The following is a 23,362-nucleotide window of genomic DNA, read 5'->3' on the forward strand; positions in this document are numbered from 1 at the left end:
AAATTTGCCAAAAGATGTGACATAAAAGACAGCCTGCTGATCAGAGAGTGGTCATTCTGAACCTGCATGTGGACATCGGTCCATGGAACAGGAGTGCTGCTGCTAATGATGAAGGGAAAGGTGCTACTTGATAGACGGAGTGAGAGAACTGACTGCTCTATTCATCTAGTTTCTGTTTTTGCACATTATACTAAAACATGTTTAGATTAAAAATGCTAACCTTGGAAAACTTTAGAAACATAAAAAATCAGAGACACTAATGCTAATTAAGAGAATGGATAATATATTGGAGCATAGTCATAGTCAATAATGGAATACTTAAAACTGTTCAAATATATGAGAGTTATGGCAGTCACATGAATGACTCTTTAAAACGTTGACTGAAGATGTTATAGAATATACATGTTACTATGTTGTTTATATTAAACAGCACTATATATTTATGAATATGACATATCATTGAAGTGCACAAGCATGCCTAGGAAAGATAAGCATCAAATTCAGGGTGTGGTTGCCTTAAGGATGGAGGATGGTCAGAGGGAGGGAGTCAGAGCTTCAGTTGTGTCTTTAGTCTTTTTTTTTTTTTTAATGTTGAGGCAAATGTGAAATAGTAAGGTGGGTATAGGAGGGTGGTGAGTAAATGGGATTGTGATTGTATTCTCCATGTTTCTGTGTGCTTGAAATATTTACTAAAGTAAAAACCTGAAAACCAAATGGCAAGCTGGGAGATGTGATGGAATTACCCAGAGACCAGCAGAGACGTACAGATCACTAAGGAAGTGACACGGGGGGTAAAGGGAGGAGCTCTGGCAAAAGACGAGAGAGTTGGGGAGAGACAGTGAGCAAAGGAAAATGGCTGAGGACTTTCCAGAACGGATGAGATGAATCTCCAGACTTAGGAAAAGAAAAGAAAAATGTAAGCCAGACAAATTAGAAAGAAATAAAATACACAGATGTCAGGTGTGTTCCTGTACACTTGCAGTTATAATCTGAACGTGAAAGTGAGAGAGCAGTTCTGTTACAGTGTATCAGGAAGAATAAAACACGTGTAGTTTCCTGCGCAGAGTTCTCTGGAACCAGCTTTACTGACCGAGGGGCGCTAAGCTCTTTTTTTTTTTTTTTATAATAAATCTTTATTGTTCAGATTATTACAGGTGTTCCTCTCCCCCGCCCCCCATAGCTCCCCTTCACCTGATTCCCCACCCCACCCCATACCCTTACCCCCCCGCCACTATCTTCATCCATAGGTGTAAGATTTTTGTCCAATCTCTTCCTGCACCCCTCAGACCCCCTTCCCCCTGAGAATTGTCTGTTGCCTCCCTTTCTATGTCCCTGATTCTATTATATTCACCAGTCCATTCTGTTCTTCAGATTTTTTTATTCACTTGATTTTTAGATTCACTTGTTGGTAGGTATGTATTTGATGTCTTTTTGTTGTTCATAATTTTTACCTTTACCTTTTTTTTTCTTCTTCCTCTTCTTAAAGAATACCCTTCAGCATTTCATGTAATCCTGATTTGGTGGTGATGAACTCCTTTAGCTTTTTCTTGTCTGTGAAGCTCTTCGTCTGACCGTCAATTCTGAATGATAGCTTTGCTGGGTAGAGTAATCTTGGTTGTAGGTTCTTGCTGTTCATCACTTTGAATATTTCTTGCCACTCCCGTCTGGCCTGCATAGTTTCTGTTGAGAAATCAGCTGACAGTCGTATGGGTACTCCCTTGTAGGTAACTAACTGTTTTTCTCTTGCTGCTTTCAAGATTCTCTCTTTGTCTTTTGTCCTTGGCATTTTAATTATGATGTGTCTTGTTGTGGTCCTCTTTGGATTCCTCTTGTTTGGGGTTCTGTGCACTTCCTGGACTTGTAGGTCTATTTCTTTCACCAGGTGGGGAAGTTTTCTGTCATTATTTCTTCAAATAGGTTTTCAGTATCTTGCTCTCTCTCTTCTTCTGGCACCCCAAAAATTTGGATGTTGGTACACTTAAAGCCGTCCCAGAGGCTCCTTACGCTATCCTCACACTTTTGGATTCTTCTTTCTTTCTGCCTCTCTGGTTGGGTGTTTTTTGCTTCCTCATGTTCCAGATCTTTGGTTTGACTCTTGGGGTACGGTGATCTACAGTTGAGTTTCTGTATATTCTTTATTTCAGACAGTGTATGCATAATTTCTGACTGGTCCTTTTCCATTTTTTTGGTATTCTCATTAAGGTCCTTGAAGGTCTCTTCAAGTTTCTCAGCGGTTTTTAGAAGATTCTTGAGTAACCTTATAAATGTGGTTCTGAACACTGTTTCATCCATTAGTTTACTTTCCTCCATCTCTTCTATTTGTGACCTGCTTCGGTGTCTCCACATTTTGGCTGCCTCCCTGTGTTGATGGAGTGGCTTTGTGTGGTCAGTGACCTATAGGGGCCGGTAGCTCAGCTTCCCCAATCTCCCTAGGTGGTCGCTCTTGGTACCCCCCTTTGTGGGCTGAGTGCAAGGTCTTGGTGTTGTTAAGCCTTGATTGCTGTTGGTACACTGGGAGGATTTGACCTCCAGGCCAATTGGCTGTGAGGATCAGCTGTGTCTATGCTGGGAGACAGCCTTATTCAACTAGACTTGCAAAATTGTAAAAGCCTCTGTGCTCAGCTTGGATGGGGCGGAGTTTCAGGGTGGAGCCTACAGCCTTGGCTTCCTGTCAGCCCCGCCCTATGAGGTTCCTGGGTCTCAGTGTCCCTCAGTGTCCCTCTGTACTCCCTGCAAGCACCTCTGAGAGAAAGGCGCCCTGGAGTTTTGCCCGCTGCCAAACAGTCTAGTCTCTCCCCCCAATGAATCTGGATTCCCAGGTTCTCGCCCGGAACTGGGTTTCAGTGCAGTCGGAACTGGGGCTCAGCACAGTCCAGAGCTTTTGTCTCCTTCCCACCAGGGCAATTCAGCGGCACAGTCAACAGTCCATCTTCTGCGCGCATTCACGTGCGCGCCTCTGGAGCTCTGCCTTTCGCCGCTCCCCTGAGTTTCCGCCTTACAGCCCAGATTCCCCCAGTATGAGCCTGGCTCCCCAGGGTCTCGCCCGGAACTGGGGTTCAGTGCAGTCGGAGCTGGGGTTCAGCACAATCTGGAGCTTTTATCTCCTTTCCGCTAGAGAATGCCTGCCAGGCACTCAGCCGCCCTGTCCTCTCCGGCTCCGTCCTCCTCGCACACGCGTGCGCCCATGTCTCCGTACCTCAGGCTTTTACGGCTCCTCTGATTTTCCTTGTGGTTTTCTCTTTCCTTCTAGTTGTGGGCGTTTCAGTCAGCTAGCTTTCCTGTGGTTCTGGATGATGTCCATTTTGACTTTTAGTTGTATTTTTGAAATTGTTGTGCGAGGCTTCAGGTTAGGTGTTTACCTATGCCGCCATCTTGGTTTTTTCCTCGGCGCTAAGCTGTTAGCGCTCTGTCCTCAGCCTGCTGCTCCGTGCAGGAGGGAGCTGCTCCTGAGGCAGTGTGACTCCCTGGGGGACTGGCTTTCCTGCCTGTTGTGTGTGTGACTGGAATCGGCCGAGTGGGAGTGATGAGCTGGGTCAGGGACGATCTCCGATGCCGCCCTTGTGCTCTGTGGCTGCTCCGTCCTGCCTTCTGCCCGCGGTGCACGGGACCTCCAGGTCACATATGGGGCCTTTGTGGTCTCGCCTCGTGACGGCAGCGGCGTTTCAGCCTTTCCCCTGTTCTCCTCTAGCCATGTACAACGCCTGCAGGGACGTGGAGGCCCCCTCGAGCAACGACAAGGCCCTGGGGCTCCTGTGCGGGAAGGAGGCCGCAGCCTGCAACGCCACCAACTGGATCGAGTACATGTTCAACAAGGACAACGGCCAGGCCCCCTTCACCATCACTCCCGTCTTCTCAGGTGGGCACGCTCAGGGGGCGCATTAGGGTGTTAGCCCAGGAGCTGTCAGTGCAGCAGGGAGATGGACCAGGCAGCGCCTGGATGTCCCTCCCGAGCGCTGGGGCACTTGTCCTGCCCTGGTCACCGGGGGTCACCGGGGTCGGGGAGGGGAGTGGAGGAGGAGGAAGACTTGCCTTGAGGTATTGCTGCATGGTTGAAAGGGTAATCTGGGCTTTTATTTAAAAAATAAGAGGCCAAAGTCCTTACGGAAGCCTCTTCAGGAGCTCTGCGCTAGTGTCAGCCTCGCTCCTCGGGGAATCGGGCCTTGGAAGGCAGACACTCGAATCTCAGTGACAAAACCGTTTATGCTCGGAGTTACCACAGCAACGTAGAATTTTACAGGACCAAGCGGCAGCGCGTAGTCTGGTCAGACAGAGTCTCCAGGCCTGTATGCCTCAGTGTGCTTGTCATTGGGTTTCAGTGGGACTTAACGCAAACTCTGGAATGTTTTTAAATTGAGACTTTCACTCAACGCCGCCCTTGCTGCAGATCTCCCGGCCCACGGGATGGAGCCAATGAACAACGCCACCAAGGGCTGTGCCGAGCCCGTGGACGAGGTCACCGGGCCCTGCAGCTGCCAGGACTGCTCGGCCGTGTGCGGCCCCCGACCCCAGCCGCCGCCCCCTCCCGTCCCCTGGAGAATCTGGGGCTTGGACGCCATGTTCGTCATCATGTGGGCCACCTACATGGCGTTTTTGCTCATGTTTTTTGGAGCAGTTTTTGCCGTGTGGTGCTATAGGTAAGCCGTTCCGTTTGTCCTTCCGAGTCAGAAGAGCAGCATGACCCACGTTGCACGGCAGCTCAGGCGGCAGACCGTGGGCAGTTAGACGGGAAACCGTTCTCTGCACTAAAGCCATCCCTGGATGCTTATGTCTGGCAACAGGAAACCATCAGGGCCTCTGCAGACACTGGAACGTTAAAAGCTGGTTTCACTGATGATTCAAAATGATGTGAATTAGCACCATGCAGAGACCACCCTTTCTTCAACAGAAAGTCTTCGGAACCTAATCTGATCCAAATTTATTTAAATGCAATACTATTCTATAGTCCAGTGATGGGCAACCTTTTGAGCTTGGTGTGTCAAACTTCGCCAAAAAACTGAGCATAACTCGGGTAGTGTGTCACTTTGAGGAAAAAACATTATTTCGCAAATGTTTCATCCTCAGAAGCAGCAAATGTTTCATCCTCGGCATGCGGCCGCCTCAGCATGTCATCAGAAATGGTGATGTCATAGGTTCGCCATCACTGCTATAGTCCCTTCAGATATTTGCATCTTGATTTAGGACAGATTATTTAACTTTTTATTTTAAAATATTTTTAGACTTAGGAAAAAGGTACAAAGATGTGCTGTGTGTGTGTGTGTGTGTGTGTGTGTGTGTGTGTGGTCTTAATTCATACTTTATCCTTTACCCAGCTTCCCCTAATGTTGCAGCTTACATAGCCCATCGTTTATAATTCCCAGAGCCCTGGAATGACAGTGGGATAACATTAGCTAAGCTGCAGACAAGATGAAAACCCCTAACCCGTTTCCCTGTGTCGGACCCCACACTGCATCCCTTTGTGTTTCCTGTCTCCTCTAGCTGTGACAGGTAGCCTCAGTCTTCCCCTTTTATGACTTCGGCACTTTGGATGAGTCCTGGTCGGCTGTTTAGAATGTCCCTCGATTTGGCTTTACAGCTATTTCCTCGTGGTTGGGTGAGGCTGTGGGTTTTGACCAGGAACCTCACAGACCTGCTGTGGCATCTTCCTCAGCATGTCCTGCGGGGGCACGTGATGCCACGCGTCCCCTCCCTGGTGGTGTCTCCGGGCTCCGCTGTGGAGTTCCTGTTTCTCTCTGTCGTTGATCAGTGTCCGGGGAAGACAGATGGACGCTCCGCGAGCGCTCTGTGAACTTGGGGGAGAGGACCATGGATGAGGAAGTCGGCTTTGGGCGGGATGTCAGGAGACCTCCTTGTGCTGAAATCCCTGACGCTACTCACGTGCTTTCCCTTTCCAGAAAGCGGTACTTGGTCTCCGAGTACACCCCCATCGACAGCAGCATAGCGTTCCCGATAAATGTCAGCGACACAGGTAGGCACCTGTCCCTGAATGAAAGGGCTGGGGTTGTGTTGGTGTGGGTGTCGATACGCCTGTGGGGACAGACTGTGCTCGGGCTGAAGACAGTTCTGAGCAGGACAGACAGGCCCTGCCATGTGCGTTACAGGCCAGTCGGGCGGCAGGACGGAGCCAAGCAATTACCAGCAGCCATGGGTGACCGAGGGCGGAGACCGAGGGTGGGGACCATGGGCGGGGACCGAGGGCGGGGCAGAGCTGGGTGCTGACCAGGGCTGAGGCAGGAGCAGCAGGGAAGGTTACGGAGCTGCTGAGCTCAGGGTGCTAGAGAGCTAGCCTTTCAGAGGCGGGTACCTGAGCACCCATCCTCGTGGGATGGGCATGGCGGTCATGGTGGGCAGGCAGGACGCTGAGGGCCGGTGCACGGGGAGGTGCAGGCAGGACTCCCGCCAGGTGCAGGCGTAGCTGATGCTTTCCCTGCCCAACGTTCAGGAATGACCCGGCCCTTACCAGCCCCCCCTCTCCTCCAGGGGAGGCCTCCTGCTGCGACCCGCTCGGTGCCGCATTCGAGGGCTGCTTGAGGCGGCTCTTCACCAGGTGGGGCTCCTTCTGCGTCCGAAACCCCGGCTGCGTCATTTTCTCCTCCCTGGCCTTCATCGCCGCCTGCTCCTCGGGCCTGGTGTTCATGCGCGTCACCACCAGCCCAGTGGACCTGTGGTCGGCCCCCAGCAGCCAGGCGCGCCTGGAGAAGGAGTACTTTGACACCCACTTCGGGCCTTTCTTCCGCACGGAGCAGCTCATCATCCAGGCGCCACACACCGACGTGCACATTTACGAGCCGTACCCCTCGGGGTCCGACGTGCCCTTCGGACCTCCACTGGACAAAGGGATTCTGCACCAGGTAACCTGCGCTTGGCAGACATCGGTCCAGGGGACAGGGTGGTTTGCCGGCCTCACCACCAGCTCTGGTTGTGAGCGTGGGGCTGGCTGTAGTGGGATATTAAAACTCCTTGTGGTAAAAGTAACGCGAGTCCTCAAGAAGGTGCATGACAGGTGTTGAATGAACGAAAAACCCGCTGCTGAATGTGCTGCATGAGGTAGGTCTTGCTTCTTTCTAGAAGCTGGGGTGAGTGTTTCTGTGCTGAAGAGACTGTTCTAGTTCCCCTTGGGAGCCTGGGAATCCCCAGTGGCAGTTAAAGATAATGCGCTAGAACCCAGAGGCCTGGGCCTGCCTGGCCAGGGCCCTGGGCAGAGCGGCCATGGCTCTGCCCTCAGCGGTGATGGTGCCACTGGCTGCAGCTGTTGAGGCATCTGGGACGAGCTCCTCTGTTCTCCCCATCGCACTGGCCCCAGAGAAAGGTGCCGTGGACACACTGCCTCCCGCCTCCTGTTTAATCAGCGATTGCACAACGACATTAAATGTTGGGCTTCAGGGGGTGTTGGTGTGAGGAGTGTCAGAGGAGAAGGCCTGCTGCTCCCTGCTGGCCCTGCTGCTCACTGCCGGTCACTGCTGCTCCCTGCTGGCCACTGCTGGAGAAGGGTGTGAGGGATGAGGCTCATGTGCTCTGCCTGGTGATGGGGTCGCCTCCCCATCTCTCTGGATGCCTCAATATAGGGCCCCCATCCCAGTTTGCCGTCTTGGGTGTCCAGATGCCCCACCATGGTGAGCCCTCGTCCGCTCGGCTCCATCTTGGGAAGGGTTTCCCCCAAGTACTCTATCTTCTGACCCCTCTGCAGCAGGGGTGAGTCAAACCCTGAGCGAAATCTGACACGTTTCCGGATTTGTATCTTGTTTCAGGTTCTTGACTTACAAACAGCCATTGAACACATCACTGCCTCTTACAACAACGAGACCGTGACCCTCCAGGACATCTGCTTGGCCCCGCTCTCCCCGTACAACGAGAACTGCACCGTCCTGAGTGTGTTAAACTACTTCCAGAACAGCCACTCCGTGCTGGACCACGCGATAGGGGACGACTTCTTCACCTATGCCGATTACCACACGCACCTGCTGTACTGTGTCCGGTAGGTGGCAGGTCGCTCGCTCGCTCCCCCACCGACATCCGAGCACTTGCTGCTGCTGCACCCGCGTGGGCCTGGAGCCTGGGTGAGCACAGAGGCAGATGTCCCGACGGAGGGGGCAGGGATGCAGCCCTGGTGGCAGGCAGAGGCGGGCGCGCAGAAGGTGAGCCAGGAGGGCAGGCAGGGCGGCCGGCTGTAGGAGTGGGGCCTGCTCAGAGGGAGAGGAAGGGGGAGCCTGTGAACTCGGAGGAAGAGTCCCCAGTGGACGGAGCGGCGAGTCCAGGCCCGGGCGAGTGTCTGTGTGTCGAGGAGCGGCAGGTGCCTCTGCCGAAGCTCGTGTCTGGACTGATAACACGTGGCACCACCTGTCACACAACCACACACACAAACGTCAACGCTGCAGTGCTTTCCTTAGCGTTCACATACGTTCACGTCAGGACAGGAATGGTCATGAACGGGCAGCGTCCCCTTGCCGAGGGCGGCCGGCGGGGGCAGGTTTAGATTCGGGCAGGAAAGCTGCTTCTGCAGGAGGCGTGTCTGGCTGGCAGTGTTCATAATTCAGGCGGTCAGGCAGGCTCTGCTGGGCGGCCTGCCCTGGCCTGGACACACCTGTGCAGCCGGTCAGACGTCACCAGGGCTGTTCTTCCCCAGGGAGGTGCTCTTGGCCACCTTGGCGGGCACCGCGTCTCAGGAGCAGAGCGCTCTGACTCCGCGCCTGGAGTGGGGACCTTAAGTTCTGCCCGTCCGTGTTCCTAAATGCAGCCTGATCCACCGTCGGGTGCACAGCGGTCAGGTCTCGGAGGGCCGAGGCTGGTTCTAACGGGCTGTCTCCTCGCAGGGCCCCTGCCTCGCTGAACGACACCAGCGTGCTGCACGACCCCTGCCTGGGGACGTTTGGGGGGCCCGTGTTCCCGTGGCTGGTGCTGGGAGGCTATGACGGTGAGTGAGGATGGTGGACCTGGCCTCTGATGGACAGTCCAGTGGAAGTCATAAAGGCTTTACACATTGAGCCCTCGTATTAATTTCCTGTTTCTTAGATCCCAAATGCAGTATCTCCTGTGGGTTTGGGCTTTTCTGGATGTAGGAAAGGTGGACAGTGTTAGCCGATTTTTAGGTCACACTTTAGGAAGCTGAGCAAAGTTAAGGGCGTGTCCCCAGAATAATGTAATTGCATACCTCGCACAACGTGCAGTGCAGCAGCTTCAGGGCGCTCCCGAAACCCTAGGAGCTCACCTGTAGGACCCCGCGGGATCGGGGACCTCAGGCTGAGAACCCCGGTAACGGGAAGAGACACCGTGGAAGGTGGGGACCCGGAACACTGGTGGGTTCTTTCCTTTCTAAACCAGTTGGCTAGGAACTCGGACACATTTCAGGTGGGAGGAGCAGTTAGTCGGCACCTGGGGATGGGTGGCACGGCCGTGGGTGCTGACTCACACGGCGGCTCTGGCACCTGGAGCCTAATTACGGCGACTGTGGGTTCTCCACCCTAATGCAGAGGCGGACTGTTTCCTTGGCAGCTGTGATCTGTGTGTAAGCCCTGCTCTGCCCGTAATAAAGTGCCATTTCTATGGTGGGAACGACCAGCTTGCTCGTCACAGCCGTCAGATTAAATCTGATCTCCACCTTATTCCTTCCACCAAAATAAATTCCAGATGGACCCCAGGTTGAAATGTAAGAAGGGAAACTATTAAAGGACTAGAAGAAAATACATGAGGAATTTTTAAGAACAATTTTTAAATGGAGAAGGCATTTCTAGCAAGATAAATCTCAAAGCCGCCACAGGAATCACTGATGGATTTGACTGCGTGAGAACTCTAAATTCCTACATGGAGAGCAAGCGTCATAAGGTTTTAAACAATAAAAGCAATAAGCTGGAGAAAAGTTAGTATACGTAATAGCATTTCTTTCATATATAAAGAGCTCTTGTGAAAAAGAAAAGGAGGTGAGCCTTATGAAAGTTAACAAGAGAAGGAACAAAAATGGCTTACATTACAGAGGGGAATGCTCCCCCACTCCTAGGCAGCGACGTGCAGCACTCAGTCCTCCTGCCTCACAGGTGAGCGAGGTCGAGGAGCTCGGAACTCGAACTCGATGGGTGATGGCAGGGGAAGCCACAGGTGGGGAATGCAAACTGTGCTTAGAATCTAAACTCCAGGAAAAGGCAGGGGTCTCATCTCTTTTGTTCACTGATGTACCCATGGTACTTAAGTCCTGCTGGACACAAAGGCGATCTCAGTAAGTATTTTGTTGAATGAAAAATAGGGTAGCAATTTTGGTGGGCAATGTGGGAGAATCAGTCAAAATTAGAAATGCACAAACGTTTTGATTCGGTGATTGTAAGAATTGACTCTATGCATGTATGCATGCATATAAGCTATCCAACGGTTAAGTTCAACAGGGGATTGGGGCATGCGTGGGGAAGGGGTGGGATGGGAATGGGGGGAGAGGACAAATATGTGACACCTTAATCAATAAAGAAATTAAAAAAAAAAAAAAGAATTGACTCTATGTATATGTACTTTGCATATTAAAAATAGAAGGTTAGTCCTTGTAGTAACTTTGTTGATGATTTTAAAAACTGTAAAAATATCCATCAGTGGGAGATTGGTTAAATTATACTAGAAAATATTGTACAGCAGAAAAAAGAATAAGGAAGCTCTGTACTAAAAGGAAACAGTCTCAAGATACGAATTTAAAAGCATAATGTGCAGAAGAGTGCGTGTTTGTTGTATAAAAGAGAAGGAGGGGAGGGTATGTGTCTGCTTGTGCCTCTGTGGAGAGTCTGGCAGGAGACCCAGGAGGGGCAGGGCCAAGGCCAAGAGAACTCGAGTCGTGGAAGGAGAGGGATGCTCTCAGCACCGTGCCGCTCTGTTGGAAGTGTGCGCTGCGGAATAAAATAAAAAGGCATCTTCCTGAAGGGCAGTTTGTGCCTGCTTCCGCTAGAGAGCTGTTTTATTTGTTCTCCACGCTACGCAGGCACCGTTTCAGAACTTCTGTTCCGAGAGCGCAGGGCGTAGTCTGCAGCCGGGAGAAGTCGTCAGCTGTCCTCTCCCTGCCCCTTGCACTTACTCACTTTTCTGCCAGCTTGTAACCTTGTCGATGCCATGTTTCCTTTCTAGATCAGAACTACAATAACGCCACCGCCCTGGTGATGACCTTTCCTGTCAATAATTACTACAATGACTCGGAGAAGCTCCAGCGGGCCCTGGCCTGGGAAAGAGAGTGAGTGCTCGCAGGGCTTGTGGGAAGCTGGGCACCAGCAGAGACCACCTGGGCCTCCTCCGCGAAACTAACCGCACCCGATCCGAGTGCTGTCTTTCCACTCGTTACCAGTGAGATCTGGGAGTGAATGTACCCAAAACATGGTATGAACAGACCTCCTGCACAAGAGCGTACCTGCAGAACTTCCCTTCATCCTGTCCTAACAGCACAAACGGGGAGCGGGCTGGATGTGCATTACTAGGAAGGGATCCGGACCGTAGAGAACGTCGCAGTCATTGAGGACAGGTGACAAGTGCTTCAAGATGCACTAAATAAAACGCGCGGTCGGCACGTGTAAGTAAGCGTAGGCTGCCCATGCTGCCCGCGCCCAGAAAGCTGTCCAGGACGGTGTCACCGTGTCTGCAGCCTCCAGGGAACGGGCGACACGAGGAGGCTGGGCTGTGACTCACTCCATCCTCTCATCCAGTGCATTCTTCTAAGCAACCGCTGTATTGAGACGTGATCCATTCACCATGCATTTCACTCCCTTAGTGAGAGCACTCAGTTCAGTAGTGCTCGAATAGTCACAGGTGATGTGCAGCCATCGCCACAGCCAGAGGTAGGACGTTCTTTACATCAGAACGCAGCCCGCACCTTTAGCAACCATCCCCCACCCTCTCGTCCTCCCACCTCCCAGCCTGTGCAGCCACTAACTGCTTTCTGTCTCCATGCATTTTCCTATCCTGGACTTGTTTATGTGAATGGAATCATATGTGTGATATTCTGTGTCTGGCATCTTCCATGTAGCAAAATGTTGTCAAGGTTAATCCAGGTTGTGGCACGTGCCGGTCCTTCTTTCCTTCCTGCGGCCGAGTGACGGTCCATTCCGTGGACATAGCGGGTTCTGGTATCCATTCACCCGCCGAGGCAGGCGGGCGGTTGCTGCCTTGTGACTGTTGTGAATAACGCTGCTGTAGACATTTGTACACCAGTTTCTGTGGGGACTTTTTATTTCTCTTGGGTGTGTACTACGATTAGGATGGGTGGGTCACATGGTCACTCTTTGAGGAACTGCCAGGCTGTTTTCCAAAGTGACTGCACCATTTTGCATTCCCACCGCAGTGTGTGGCGGTTTCAAGTTCCCCGTGCTTGTCAGCACCTGTCACTGCTGACTGTGGATGAGACGGGAGGTCTCACTGCAGCTTTGATGTGGTTTCCTGGTGACTGAGGACTTCCCGCATCTCTTCACGCTCTCACTGCCATCTGCATTGCTGCCTCAGAGCTGTGTACTCATATTCTTTATCCTTTTTTTAGCTGGTCATTTGTATTTTTATTATTGAAGTATAAGAATTCTTATATAGTCTACAAGTCCCTTATCAGATACATGATTTCCAAGCATTTCCTCTCATTTTTTGTCTTTGGTTTTTTTGCTTTCTTGATGGTGTCCTCTGAGACACAACAGTTTCTAACTTTGATGAAGTCCAATTTATCCATTTTTTCTTTTGTTGCTCATACTTTTTGTGTCATGGCTAGGAAACCTGATCCCAGGACGTGGAGATTTATGTCTGTGCTTTTCTCAGAGTTTTATTGTTTTAGCTCTCACATTCGGTCTTTGGACCTTTCGAGTTCATTTTTGGATATGGTGTGAGGTAAAGGTTCAACTTTCTCTTGCATGTGGCTATCCAGTTGTCCCGGACCATTTGCTGAAAAAGTTACTCTTTTCTGCTGTTTGCTTCTCTGTTGAAAAGTAAGTGGACTCTGGTTCTGCTCCTTCACTCTGAATGTAGCCTGTGCAGGCAGCACACTCCTGTTCACTCTCGTTTTGTGATGAGTTTGAAGTCAGGACATGCAGACCCTACGGTTTGGTCTTGAAATAGCAGGTTTAGCTCTTCTGGGACCCTGCGATTCCCTGGGAATTTTAGAATCAACTTACCATCCTGCAAAGGAGTCAGCCAGGGCTCTGTTAGGGCTGCTTTAACCTGTAGATCAGCTTTTAAATTCTACCGCACGAGCATGTATCTTCATCACAGTGCACAGTACTTCACTTTGAAATCATTTTAGTAAAACAGAATGAGACCAGGAACTGATTTCTGAACTTGTTCCAAACCGATTTAAATGGCAGAAAACTCAGCATGTCTGGCACGCCTCCCTCCCGTCTCCAGCAGAGAAGATCTGAATGCAGATAAGGCTCCGTAAGAGTGGCTTTTTGTCACAGAAGCTGGGAGAGTGCCGGGGTTCTCACTCGTCCCCATATGCCAGGGTTCAATCCTCAGGGCTCATACAGGAATCTACCCACAAGGGTGTGAATAAGTGGAACAACAAGTCAGTCTCTCTTTTCCTCTCTGAAAAAGTTAATAAATAAAAATAAAAAAACTTGTTTTAAAAGTTGGGAAGAAGTCCCTCACTTTGCTTTCACTCAGTTTTAACTAAAAATATAAAATTCTTTGTACTTTTTAGGTTCATTAATTTTGTGAAAAACTACAAGAACCCAAATCTCACCATTTCCTTCACTGCTGAGCGAAGTATCGAAGATGAATTGAACCGTGAGAGTGAAAGTGACATCGCCACCGTGGTGACCAGCTATGCCGTCATGTTTCTGTACATCTCCCTGGCCCTGGGGCACATCCGGAGCTGCAGCAGGCTCCTGGTGAGGGCCTCGTGGGGCGGGGGTGTGGGTGTCTGTGTTGTTAGGAGTGGAGGGTGCAGCCTAGGCCCTCTTTTTGCCGCTAGTTAATCTTAATTTACCATGTTCAAACCTGCCTCACATTCCCCTGTGCTTTTTTAGTTGTAGGTAACAGTCCCTATTCCCTGCATTTATTTTCCTCAGTTCCAACTTTTTTGGTTTATCTTCAACTTAAAATTTATTTCACATGGTCCAAGTGTTTCTAATTTGTCTCCTTATCACCTACGAATGGAAGCTCATCATATAACTTCTTTAGTAACACCTAGACAGTTTTTCTTATTTTTTCTCAAATTGCGAGTTGAGCTTTTAGCTCCAGATGGGCCGTCCCGTGTGGCTGGTGGACTGGAGTGGCAGGTCGGACAGGGCGCGCTGACGGCCGGCGTGTCTTTGTTGCATCTCAGGTGGATTCCAAGGTCTCCCTGGGCATCGCAGGCATCTTTATCGTGCTGAGCTCGGTGGCCTGCTCGCTGGGCATCTTCAGCTACGTCGGGGTCCCCCTCACCCTCATTGTGATCGAGGTCATCCCCTTCCTGGTGCTGGCCGTCGGGGTGGACAACATCTTCATTCTGGTCCAGACCTACCAGGTGCGTCTCCCGTCTCACAGAGCGTGGCAGCTGACGGGCGCGCTCCATGAGCGCTCACCCCTCTTTGGTTGGAGTGATCAAGCGAGAATCTGATTTTAAACATGTTCAGTACAGAGTGTCCTACACACTTTAACAGCTGATTCTATGACGTTTGAAAATGAAGTGAATTTTTTAAAACCCTGCCTTTATAATTTATAAAGTGTGTGCATGCATTTTTGGGGACACCTTCTACACATGCACAAAGGGCTAACGGGCTGTGGAGAATATTTTGGGTACAAGTGCTATGAAAATGGTTCTCCGCATAGTGTAGAAGGAAAGATTGTCAGAGGTGCCACTCAGGACTGCAGGTCAGTACAGGACCTGCCAGGGTAGAAACCGTCTCCATCACTGTTCTCACCTGGCCCCGCCCTTGTCCGTCGCCTTCCCTGCGTGGGACTCAGTGGCCCGTAAGTGGCACGGCATTTCGTGACCGGCCGCCTGCAGCCTGCACCCCATGTATTTTCCTCAGAAGTGACCCAGCCTGTGCTGGAGCCTCGCCTGTCACCTAGCCCAGGGTCAGGAACATCCTGAACGAATCGCTGGAGACCTGCCGTGTCCCCCACCAGGGATGACATTCAATCCGTAGATGCCACTAACCGTTTTTCTTTACTGTTAACACAGAAGCAAAGAGGTGGCGTTGTGCCTGAGAAATGTTCATGTTGTGTGCTTAATTTTTTTAAAGAGAGATGAACGTCTTCAAGGAGAGACCCTGGACCAGCAGCTGGGCCGGGTCCTGGGAGACGTGGCCCCCAGCATGTTCCTGTCGTCCTTCTCCGAGACGGTGGCCTTCTTCTTAGGTAATCGCTCTCGAGTTCTGCCGACTGCGCTGTGGGGAGGAGCCTGGTGTGACGTGCCCACTGCTTTTCCTGCTGAAGCTGCACTGAACTGGGAGGTGCCCTCGTGGACGCGGGAGAGCGTGGGGCAGGTCCTGGTGTCAGCTAGCCAGTATCTTCCTTCTGCAGTCTTCCAGGCAGTGTCTGTCTCAGGGGCCAGGTGCCTGCCCCCCCCCCCCCGCCCCACCATTCCCCCTGTTTGGCACCCACAGCAGATGTTGGTATTTGAAAATAGCTTCTCGCACAGCCACAGGCTCCTCAAAACAGCCCTCCAAGCAGCTCCAAACCGCAGGCAGCAGCTGCAGGCGCGTGCACTGTTCTCTGGGCAGTCGTCCTGTGCACGCCGCTCACGGGACCAGCGTGGTGATAAGCTGGGTTCTCGGGTCTTTCCTCAGCCCAAGGAGCTGGAACAGAACCAGCACTTTCATAGTCCTTCCTCCTGGGGAAATCAGCCCGTCCTGGGGCCGAGTCTCTGCCCGCCTCTGGCGTGTAGTGAGAAAACCGGCTCATCCTCTGAAGAGGAGGCCGGTCAGGCTCGCCCAGAAGTCAGGGAAGACACAGCCACACATGCCTGCGGGCCACCAGGTCTTCCCGGGCCGAGCAGGAGCCTCGCCGGGGCAGCCCCAGCACGGACACACCAGCTGTGGTTTGCGTTCCCATGGAGCCCTGCGCCCTGAGCCCTGCGGCCTGCACTCCTCTCGGTGCAGGTGCAAAGCAGCTAGTTCCCCTCACCTCGAGGGCGAGAAGCCCAGGCGAGTGGGAGGGTAGTAGCAGCTGCTGCACCTCAGGCGGACGCTGGGGGGACATGGTGGGGGCTGCAGGGCATGTCGGAGCCCACGTCCTGTCCTGCCAGTGTGTGGTGCTGGCCGGTGCTGCGGTCCAGGCTATCCTCAGCAGCACTGGGAAGCAGACTCTCCCTGTTAAACGTGGGCTCCTCATTTACGTTCAAGCGCTTTACACTGGGAGACGGGTTCACAGAGTGTGGGCCACGCGGGCTCACGTGGCCCGGAGCTGCCGGCTTTCAGTGAGAGGGAGCCCAGCTTGGGCGTGGAGCTCCCTCCTGTGGCTGTGACTACGCTGAGCGATGGTGTGACAGCAGAAGGAACGTGTCCCTCTCACGGGGGCAGGGAGGGCACAGTAAGAAATGGCCTGTCCAGTGGTTCTCAAGTTTTGATGTGCCTACATTTGCTCAGAGAGCCTATTAAATACACGGGAGTTGGGTTGAAGTCCCACTGTCTTGGTTAAGCAGGATGGGGCCGAGCCCAGGAACCTACATTTTTAACTCCCAGGTGGTTCTGATGCTGACAGCATCTTGAACAACTCCAGGCTTACAGCCTCTTCTCAGCTCTGGGGCACCCTCCAGAGACGCAGCACCCTCTGGGGGGTGGGGGGAGGGGAGCAGCTCCTCGCGTTCTATGGACCCCAGAGCGTGCGACGCGCCAGCGCCCTCTGCTGTGAGTGGCAGTGACGGCCGCCTCCCTCCCACCCGCCTCCCGCAGGAGCCCTGTCGGTGATGCCCGCTGTGCACACCTTCTCGCTGTTTGCCGGGATGGCCGTCCTCATCGACTTCCTGCTCCAGATCACCTGCTTCGTGAGTCTCCTGGGGCTGGATGCGAAGCGTCAGGAGGTGAGTTGTTACCAGAATGCAGCCTGTTTCACCTGCGTGTGGAGTCTGAAGTCCTGGAGGGCATGACCTTGGCTCCCTTCGTCCCTCAGAACAACCGGCTGGACATCCTGTGCTGTGTCCGCGGCGAGGATGGCACCGGCCTCCAGGCCTCCGAGAGCTGCTTGTTCCGCTTCTTCCGAGACGCCTACTCCCCGCTGCTGCTCAAGGCCTGGATGCGGCCGATCGTGGTGGGTTTCCTTCCTGTTTTCTCCCGCACAGACTCTGTCCCGTGCCTCCTAAGAACGGCACACGTGGGGATCCGACAGTTGTCAGCTGCGTGTGCAGAAACAAAGCTGATACGGACAAATACGTATGAGTAAATGTTTATTGTTTATTTTTTTAAATATGTTTTTATCGATTTCATAGAGGAAGGGAGCGGGAAAGAGAGAGGCATCAATGATGAGAGAGAATCATCAATCGGCTGCCTCCTGCACTCTCCCTACTGAGGATCGAGCCTGCAACCTGGGTATGTGCCCTGACTGGGAATCTAACCCTGACCTCCTGGTTCATAGGTCGATGCTCAACTGCTGAGCCGCGCTGGCCAGGCTGTAAATGTTTTTAGCTATTTTTTTGCTGTCAATGTAAGCAAGAGCTTTTGAGTTTTTATTTTGGAATAATTACCGATTAAGTTGCAAGGTAGAGGGGCCCAGATTCCCTTCACCCAGTTACTCCTTCGTCTCACGTAGTTGTAGTTCAGCCTCAAAACCAGGACTTCGACTGGGCATAGAGGGCGGGTCTGCTTCTTGTCCTTTTATCCCACGTGAAGATTCACGTACCTGCCACGCAGTGAAGATCCGTGACCAGGGGTCTCCCGTGCTGCCCCCTAAGTGTCGTCCCTCCTTCCCCCCGCAGCACCTCGATCTCTGGTCCTCGCGACCAGCAGAGCTTTTATCGTTTCTGTACGCTTTGTGGCCCCAGCTACTGTCTGTCGCTGCTCCACTAAGAGAACATCAGCTCCCAGTGTCGGTGGAAGTCAGAGCAGCCGTGGCATACTGAGCACTGGTGTCAGGTGCTGGCTAACGCCTAGGTCATGCCTAGATTTTCCTCATTTAATCCACGGAACTGGCTGGTGGTAGAGACTCAGTTTCCCTGGTTTGTTACGAGAGGCTCAGCACTTCCCCGTGTCCCTGCGTGCACAGAGGGGCCGCCCGTGAGCCAGGTGGGCCGCCTCTAGACGCCCTGAACTCGGCCACGCCCCGTTCTCCGTGTGCTGGGTGTGCCGTTCAAGCTTGCTGTCCAGTTTGGGAAGACTGGTGTTCTGTGTGCGGAGGCTTATTCAGCTCCTTGTGACATTCCAGATGGCAGTGTTTGTGGGCGTTCTCTCCTTCAGCATCGCCGTCCTGAACAAGGTGGAAATTGGATTGGATCAGTCTCTTTCGATGCCAGAAGTAAGATGCCTTTTATTCTAGCTTATTCAGCCAGGGGTGAATACATTTTCCAAACATGCACACAGATGTTTCAGGTTAATGCCTGCTGTGCCTGCAAGTGCTGATGGGGCCTCCTGTGACCTCAGCTGCCACAGGCTCTGCGGGTGGGGCCTGGCCCTCTGAGCTCAGACAGTGCTGGGCACAGCCACAGTGCGAGCAGCCAGGCTGACCCTGTGAGGTGCCCCCTGACCGCGGGACCTGCGGGGTGCACCAAGCACAGGAGGGTGGGAATGGGACCAGCTGTGCAGGGAGTCCTGACTGGGCGGTGGCGTCTTGGCCAGGAACCTCCACACCTCCTGGCCTGCGTCACCTCACCTCATCAGACACCCTCAGCACGTCCACACTCTATCCTGCTGCCTCTTCTTGCAGGACTCCTACGTGACGGACTATTTCAGGTCCCTCAGCCAGTTCCTGCACGCAGGCCCGCCCGTCTACTTCGTGGTGGAGGAGGGACTGGACTACAGGTCCCTGGAGGGGCAGAACCTGGTGTGCGGGGGCATGGGCTGCAACAACGACTCGCTGGTGCAGCAGCTGTTCGACGCGGCCGAGCTGGACGCCTAGTCAGTACCCGTCCCCTGGGCTGCCCGTCTGAAAGTTCTCCCCGAAAAGAGATTTTCCCGGGAAATTAGGGCTCAGAATGTATGCTGAAGCGAGCCTTCCCTGAGCAAAGCCTTTAGAGGACTAGCGTACCGTACCGCCTGGGGCGCAGGGTTCCATGAAGGGCAGTGTCCTTTTGCCCGGCAGCAGCGTTGAGTGCAGCCAGGACCTGGGTGTCACGAGCAGGGCCGGGCTGGGGCTCCCGGGCGGGCGGTCATGCTCCTCTCCCCACAGCACCCGGATCGGCTTCGCCCCCTCGTCCTGGATCGATGACTACTTTGACTGGGTCAAGCCGCAGTCCTCGTGCTGCCGGGTCCACAGTGGCTCCGGGCAGTTCTGTAACGCCTCAGGTACGTCGCCCCCGAGTCGGTCCTGCTGTTCTGAAAAGCACGCTGACGTGAAAACCGCTTGGCACTCACCTCCATTCGTGCATTGCCCGCCTGCACTGGGTCTTCTCCCCTCCTCAGTCTCTCACTCTCAGTGCGGCCTCGGCCTGCACTCCCCGCTCCCCCGCCCCCCCCGCCCCCCTCCCCCGGGCTGCAGGCTGAGCCAGGCCTGAGTCAGGAGCTCTGGGTTTCGAGTTGGGGTTTCTCGTCTTTTTCCCGACGACACCGCTGCTCACGAGCTTTCCTGTTAGCGCCCTGTGGCTGCCCTGTGGTCCCTGAGAGTTGAGGTCGTCCCAGAGTTTCCCTGATAAAGACACGGGAGCCCTGGCTCTGTGATACCCATGAGGCCGTCCTTCACGCAGGACACGTGTCCTTCACGCAGGGAAGGACGTGTTATAGCCAAGGTGGAGGTGGCACCTCAGTCAAATGCGTCCGACTGTGAAGCTCACAGGAGCTTGAGCTTCTGGATAAGGAAAAGGATTCAGGAAAAGGCTCTCATAAATGTTCTAAAGTGCAATCTGGAGACCCATTCTCTTCTCCTTGGCTCTTCCCACGGTTCTGCTAGTGGCCGACCCTGGCTGCATCCGCTGCAGGCCTCTGACTCCCGAGGGCAAACAGCGGCCCCAGGGGGGAGACTTCATGAAGTTCCTGCCCATGTTCCTCTCCGACAACCCGAACCCCAAGTGTGGCAAAGGGTAAGTGAGCCCCGCGGATGTGCACCCACCTGTTTGCACAGAAAACTCGGGGAGGGTGGGGGAGCAACAGTGGGAGAGGCCCTCTTTCCACCCCTCCTCACCTGTTCCTGACCTCTGGGAGAGAAAGACACCCCAAAACACCTTTCCAGGGAGCTCCTCTCTGTCTCCAGCTGACGGCATCCTGGCTGGGCACTTGCTCCTTGGGCGTCTCTGCCCGGCCCTCCTGCTGGTCCGTGGGCAGAAGGGAGTGGTCTGTTCTGTGTCCGTGGGCACAGGGGCCAGCGTCTGCTCGGGTGAGGTCATCCTAGGCTAAGGCTTAGATGGTTTGGGCCCCACTGTGCTGCTCCCCAGCCTGTGCCTGCAGCCAGGCCGCAGTCTCCACAGAAGCAGGACATCTGGCCTGGAGATGGGGGTCACGGGGGAGCGGGAGGGCGGCTCGGAAGCTTTCTTAGGAGAGGATGCGTGTCAGGTAGGCCCTGGACGTCCTGTTTTCTCCTAGAAATAGATTAGTCCCGAGTCCCCTCACACGTTAGTCACGGATAGCATGTCTGTTTCGAGGCCTGTACCAGGCTCTGTGGGAATGAAGTGGAAATGGACCTTGCATCTGGGTCTGTGTGCAGACTGAGTCTGTGTCCTGCCCGGCACCACCACCTTAGTTCCCCAGCTTCGTGCGGCCGTGAGTCGGCAGAATCGTGAGAGACGAAACTGCGCCCAAAGGCAGGGACTCTGCTGACGGTTCCGGGCCGTGCATGGCAAGGCCACTCTGCAGGTCGACCCCACGTGGGCTCACTCCACGGCCTTCCTTCCCCACTTCCTGTTTCACATCCTTGCTGAGCAGACTCATAGGAAAACGCATTGGCTGCGAGCAGAGCCAGATGAGAAGCAGGAGCAGCTGTGCACCAACCAGCCAGAGTGGGGAGAAGCCAGAGGGCTGCCCTGTCGCTGAGGCAGAGCCAGCCAGCCTGCGCCCGGCCAGCGACTCTCCTGTGCCTGCGCGCACTCTGCGGCGTGCGGGGCTCGGTCCTTCTGACACCACTGCCTTCTCTCAGGGGCCATGCTGCCTACGGGTCGGCCGTTAACATCCTGGGCAATGACACCGGTGTGGGCGCCACCTACTTCATGACCTACCACACGGTGCTCCAGACCTCTGCCGACTTCATCGACGCCATGAGAAAGGCCCGGCTCATTGCTGGCAACATCTCCCAGACCATGAGCCAGGGAGGAAGCAACTACCGCGTGTTTCCATACAGGTGGGTGTGGCTGGTACACATGGGGTGTCCTAGGGACGGGCCACACCTGTCCGGCAGGGGACGGCGCTGACCAGTCCGGCAGGGGACGGCGCTGACCTGTCCGGCAGGGGACGGCCCTCACCTGTCCGGCAGGGGACGGCCCTCACCTGTATGGCAGGGGATGGCCCTCACCTGTATGGCAGGGGACGGCCCTCACCTGTATGGCAGGGGATGGCCCTCACCTGTATGGCAGGGGACGGCGCTGACCTGTCCGGCAGGGGACAGGTGTTTTTCTGGGACATGTTCTCAGAAGAGATGTCCTAATTCCTGGGAAGAGCTGTGACCTTGGCAGAAAACCAGCTCTCCTCCAGCCCTGCACAGGCCCATTGGCCTGAGGTAATTCTCGGGATAGAGCAGCACTTGTGTTTTCAAAATACCCTGGAATAGTCTTTGTAAACCTGCAAAGCAGGGTAGGCTGGGATGAACAAAAACCTTATATAAAGGACAGGCATAGGGTCATTGTTAGGCCGTGGGGGCAGTGGTCATCGCAGGCCCGCTGCGTTGCTGTCCCGAGTCCTGCTAGCCCGGGGGTGTTCTGCACGGCTCTGCCGCCTGCTCCTGGGGTGGCATGGCGGCAGGAGGGGGTGGAGCTTCCAGGGAGGACGGCTGATGGTCTCCCCCGCCCCCCAGTGTGTTCTACGTCTTCTACGAGCAGTACCTGACCATCGTAGAGGACACCGTCTTCAACCTCTGCGTGTCCCTGGGGGCCATCTTCCTGGTGACTGTGGTGCTGCTGGGCTGCGAGCTGTGGTCTGCGGTGATCATGTGCGTCACCATCGCCATGATCCTGGTCAACATGTTTGGCGTCATGTGGCTGTGGGGCATCAGCCTGAACGCGGTCTCCCTGGTCAACCTGGTCATGGTGAGTCCTGGGTCACTTCCTGGGACCCGTTTCCAGGAGAGACGGCCCAGCTCTCATCTCTCTGCACGTGGAGGTGGGCCGCAGGCATGTGAGTGGGACTGGACGTCACGTGCACCAGTGAAGTGTGATGTCACGGTCTAGTGTGGCAGATATTCTGCCTTTATTATTCTGTGGGGTTTGCGAAAACATGTAGCCTAATGACAGCAACAAGGTCACTTTTTATTTAGAAATATTGCCCCCTCCCTGGTGGAATTCTCTGACCAATACCTTTTGCTTCCCACAGTTAATAATTAATTAGTCTTGACGCTGGGAGCGTTCAAGCTGGTATTAACAGAAAGTAGCAGCAGTCCATGTTCTTCAGGTGCCGGCTTCCCCTGAGACAAGCAGACATGCTGTATGATCCGGGTGCTGGGCGCCTCCCCGAGGGCCCACCAGTGCCCAGTGCATCCAGGCTGGTGTCACGGGGCTTCTCGGGGCTCGTCCACGTGGATTCTTGGGGCCCTCCCCCAGGGTGCCCTGGGAAGGGGTGGCTGCCTGTGGTTTCGGCCAGAAAAGGCGGGTCGTAAAGGAGGCACTTCCTTCCAGAGCTGCGGCATCTCGGTGGAGTTCTGCGCCCACATCACCAGGGCCTTCACAGTGAGCGCCAAGGGGAGCCGCGTGGCGCGGGCAGAGGAGGCGCTCTCCCACATGGGCAGCTCCGTGAGTAACGCGGGGGATCGGTGTGGACTGAGCCGCTCGGCCAGCCAGGGCTCGGGAGGGAATGGGCATCCTCTGCTTAGCAGCAGCTCCTGGGTGACAAGGTTTCAGACAGTTCATGAAATAGCTGTACCCCGGGCTTCTTTACCATGTTCCTGTGGGTGAGAGCTCGTGGGGCGGCCGTGTGGCCAAAGCAGGAAGAACAGGGTGGATGTGAGCGAGCAGGAGCCTTTGCCACGAACCCAGGCCAGTGAGGGGCGGGCAGCAGGGCCCAGTGAGCGGTCTGTCCTTGTGTCTGCAGACTCTCACCCCATATCCTGGTTCAACCAACCAACCACTTGTTACTGAAGAAGGACTGTTATCTAGTAACACAAACCTTGTTTTATAATAACCATTTTATACTTAACCTGGTCTCCACCTGAGAATATAAAGAAA

The 23,362-nt window shown here is 54.0% G+C and overlaps 1 protein-coding gene across 2 annotated transcripts in view; it reads left to right on the forward strand.

Annotated features, from left to right (window-relative positions):
* The window catches only part of NPC1 (NPC intracellular cholesterol transporter 1), a 39,574-nt gene that overhangs the window by 14,402 nt on the left and 1,810 nt on the right, over positions 1-23,362 (forward strand). For both annotated transcript variants that reach the window (XM_054724521.1, XM_054724522.1), the window contains 19 exons: positions 3,689-3,856; positions 4,385-4,634; positions 5,892-5,965; positions 6,478-6,848; positions 7,746-7,972; positions 8,808-8,908; positions 11,089-11,191; positions 13,628-13,817; positions 14,255-14,437; positions 15,159-15,273; positions 16,809-16,936; positions 17,026-17,163; positions 18,274-18,363; positions 18,772-18,962; positions 19,234-19,349; positions 19,951-20,080; positions 21,130-21,330; positions 22,000-22,231; positions 22,817-22,930. In XM_054724521.1, coding sequence (XP_054580496.1) covers positions 3,689-3,856; positions 4,385-4,634; positions 5,892-5,965; positions 6,478-6,848; positions 7,746-7,972; positions 8,808-8,908; positions 11,089-11,191; positions 13,628-13,817; positions 14,255-14,437; positions 15,159-15,273; positions 16,809-16,936; positions 17,026-17,163; positions 18,274-18,363; positions 18,772-18,962; positions 19,234-19,349; positions 19,951-20,080; positions 21,130-21,330; positions 22,000-22,231; positions 22,817-22,930 — 3,122 coding nt within the window. The remainder of the gene's footprint in view (positions 1-3,688; positions 3,857-4,384; positions 4,635-5,891; positions 5,966-6,477; positions 6,849-7,745; positions 7,973-8,807; positions 8,909-11,088; positions 11,192-13,627; positions 13,818-14,254; positions 14,438-15,158; positions 15,274-16,808; positions 16,937-17,025; positions 17,164-18,273; positions 18,364-18,771; positions 18,963-19,233; positions 19,350-19,950; positions 20,081-21,129; positions 21,331-21,999; positions 22,232-22,816; positions 22,931-23,362) is intronic.

The sequence above is a fragment of the Eptesicus fuscus genome, chromosome 12 (assembly GCF_027574615.1).
Source record: "Eptesicus fuscus isolate TK198812 chromosome 12, DD_ASM_mEF_20220401, whole genome shotgun sequence".
NCBI lineage: Eukaryota > Metazoa > Chordata > Mammalia > Chiroptera > Vespertilionidae > Eptesicus > Eptesicus fuscus.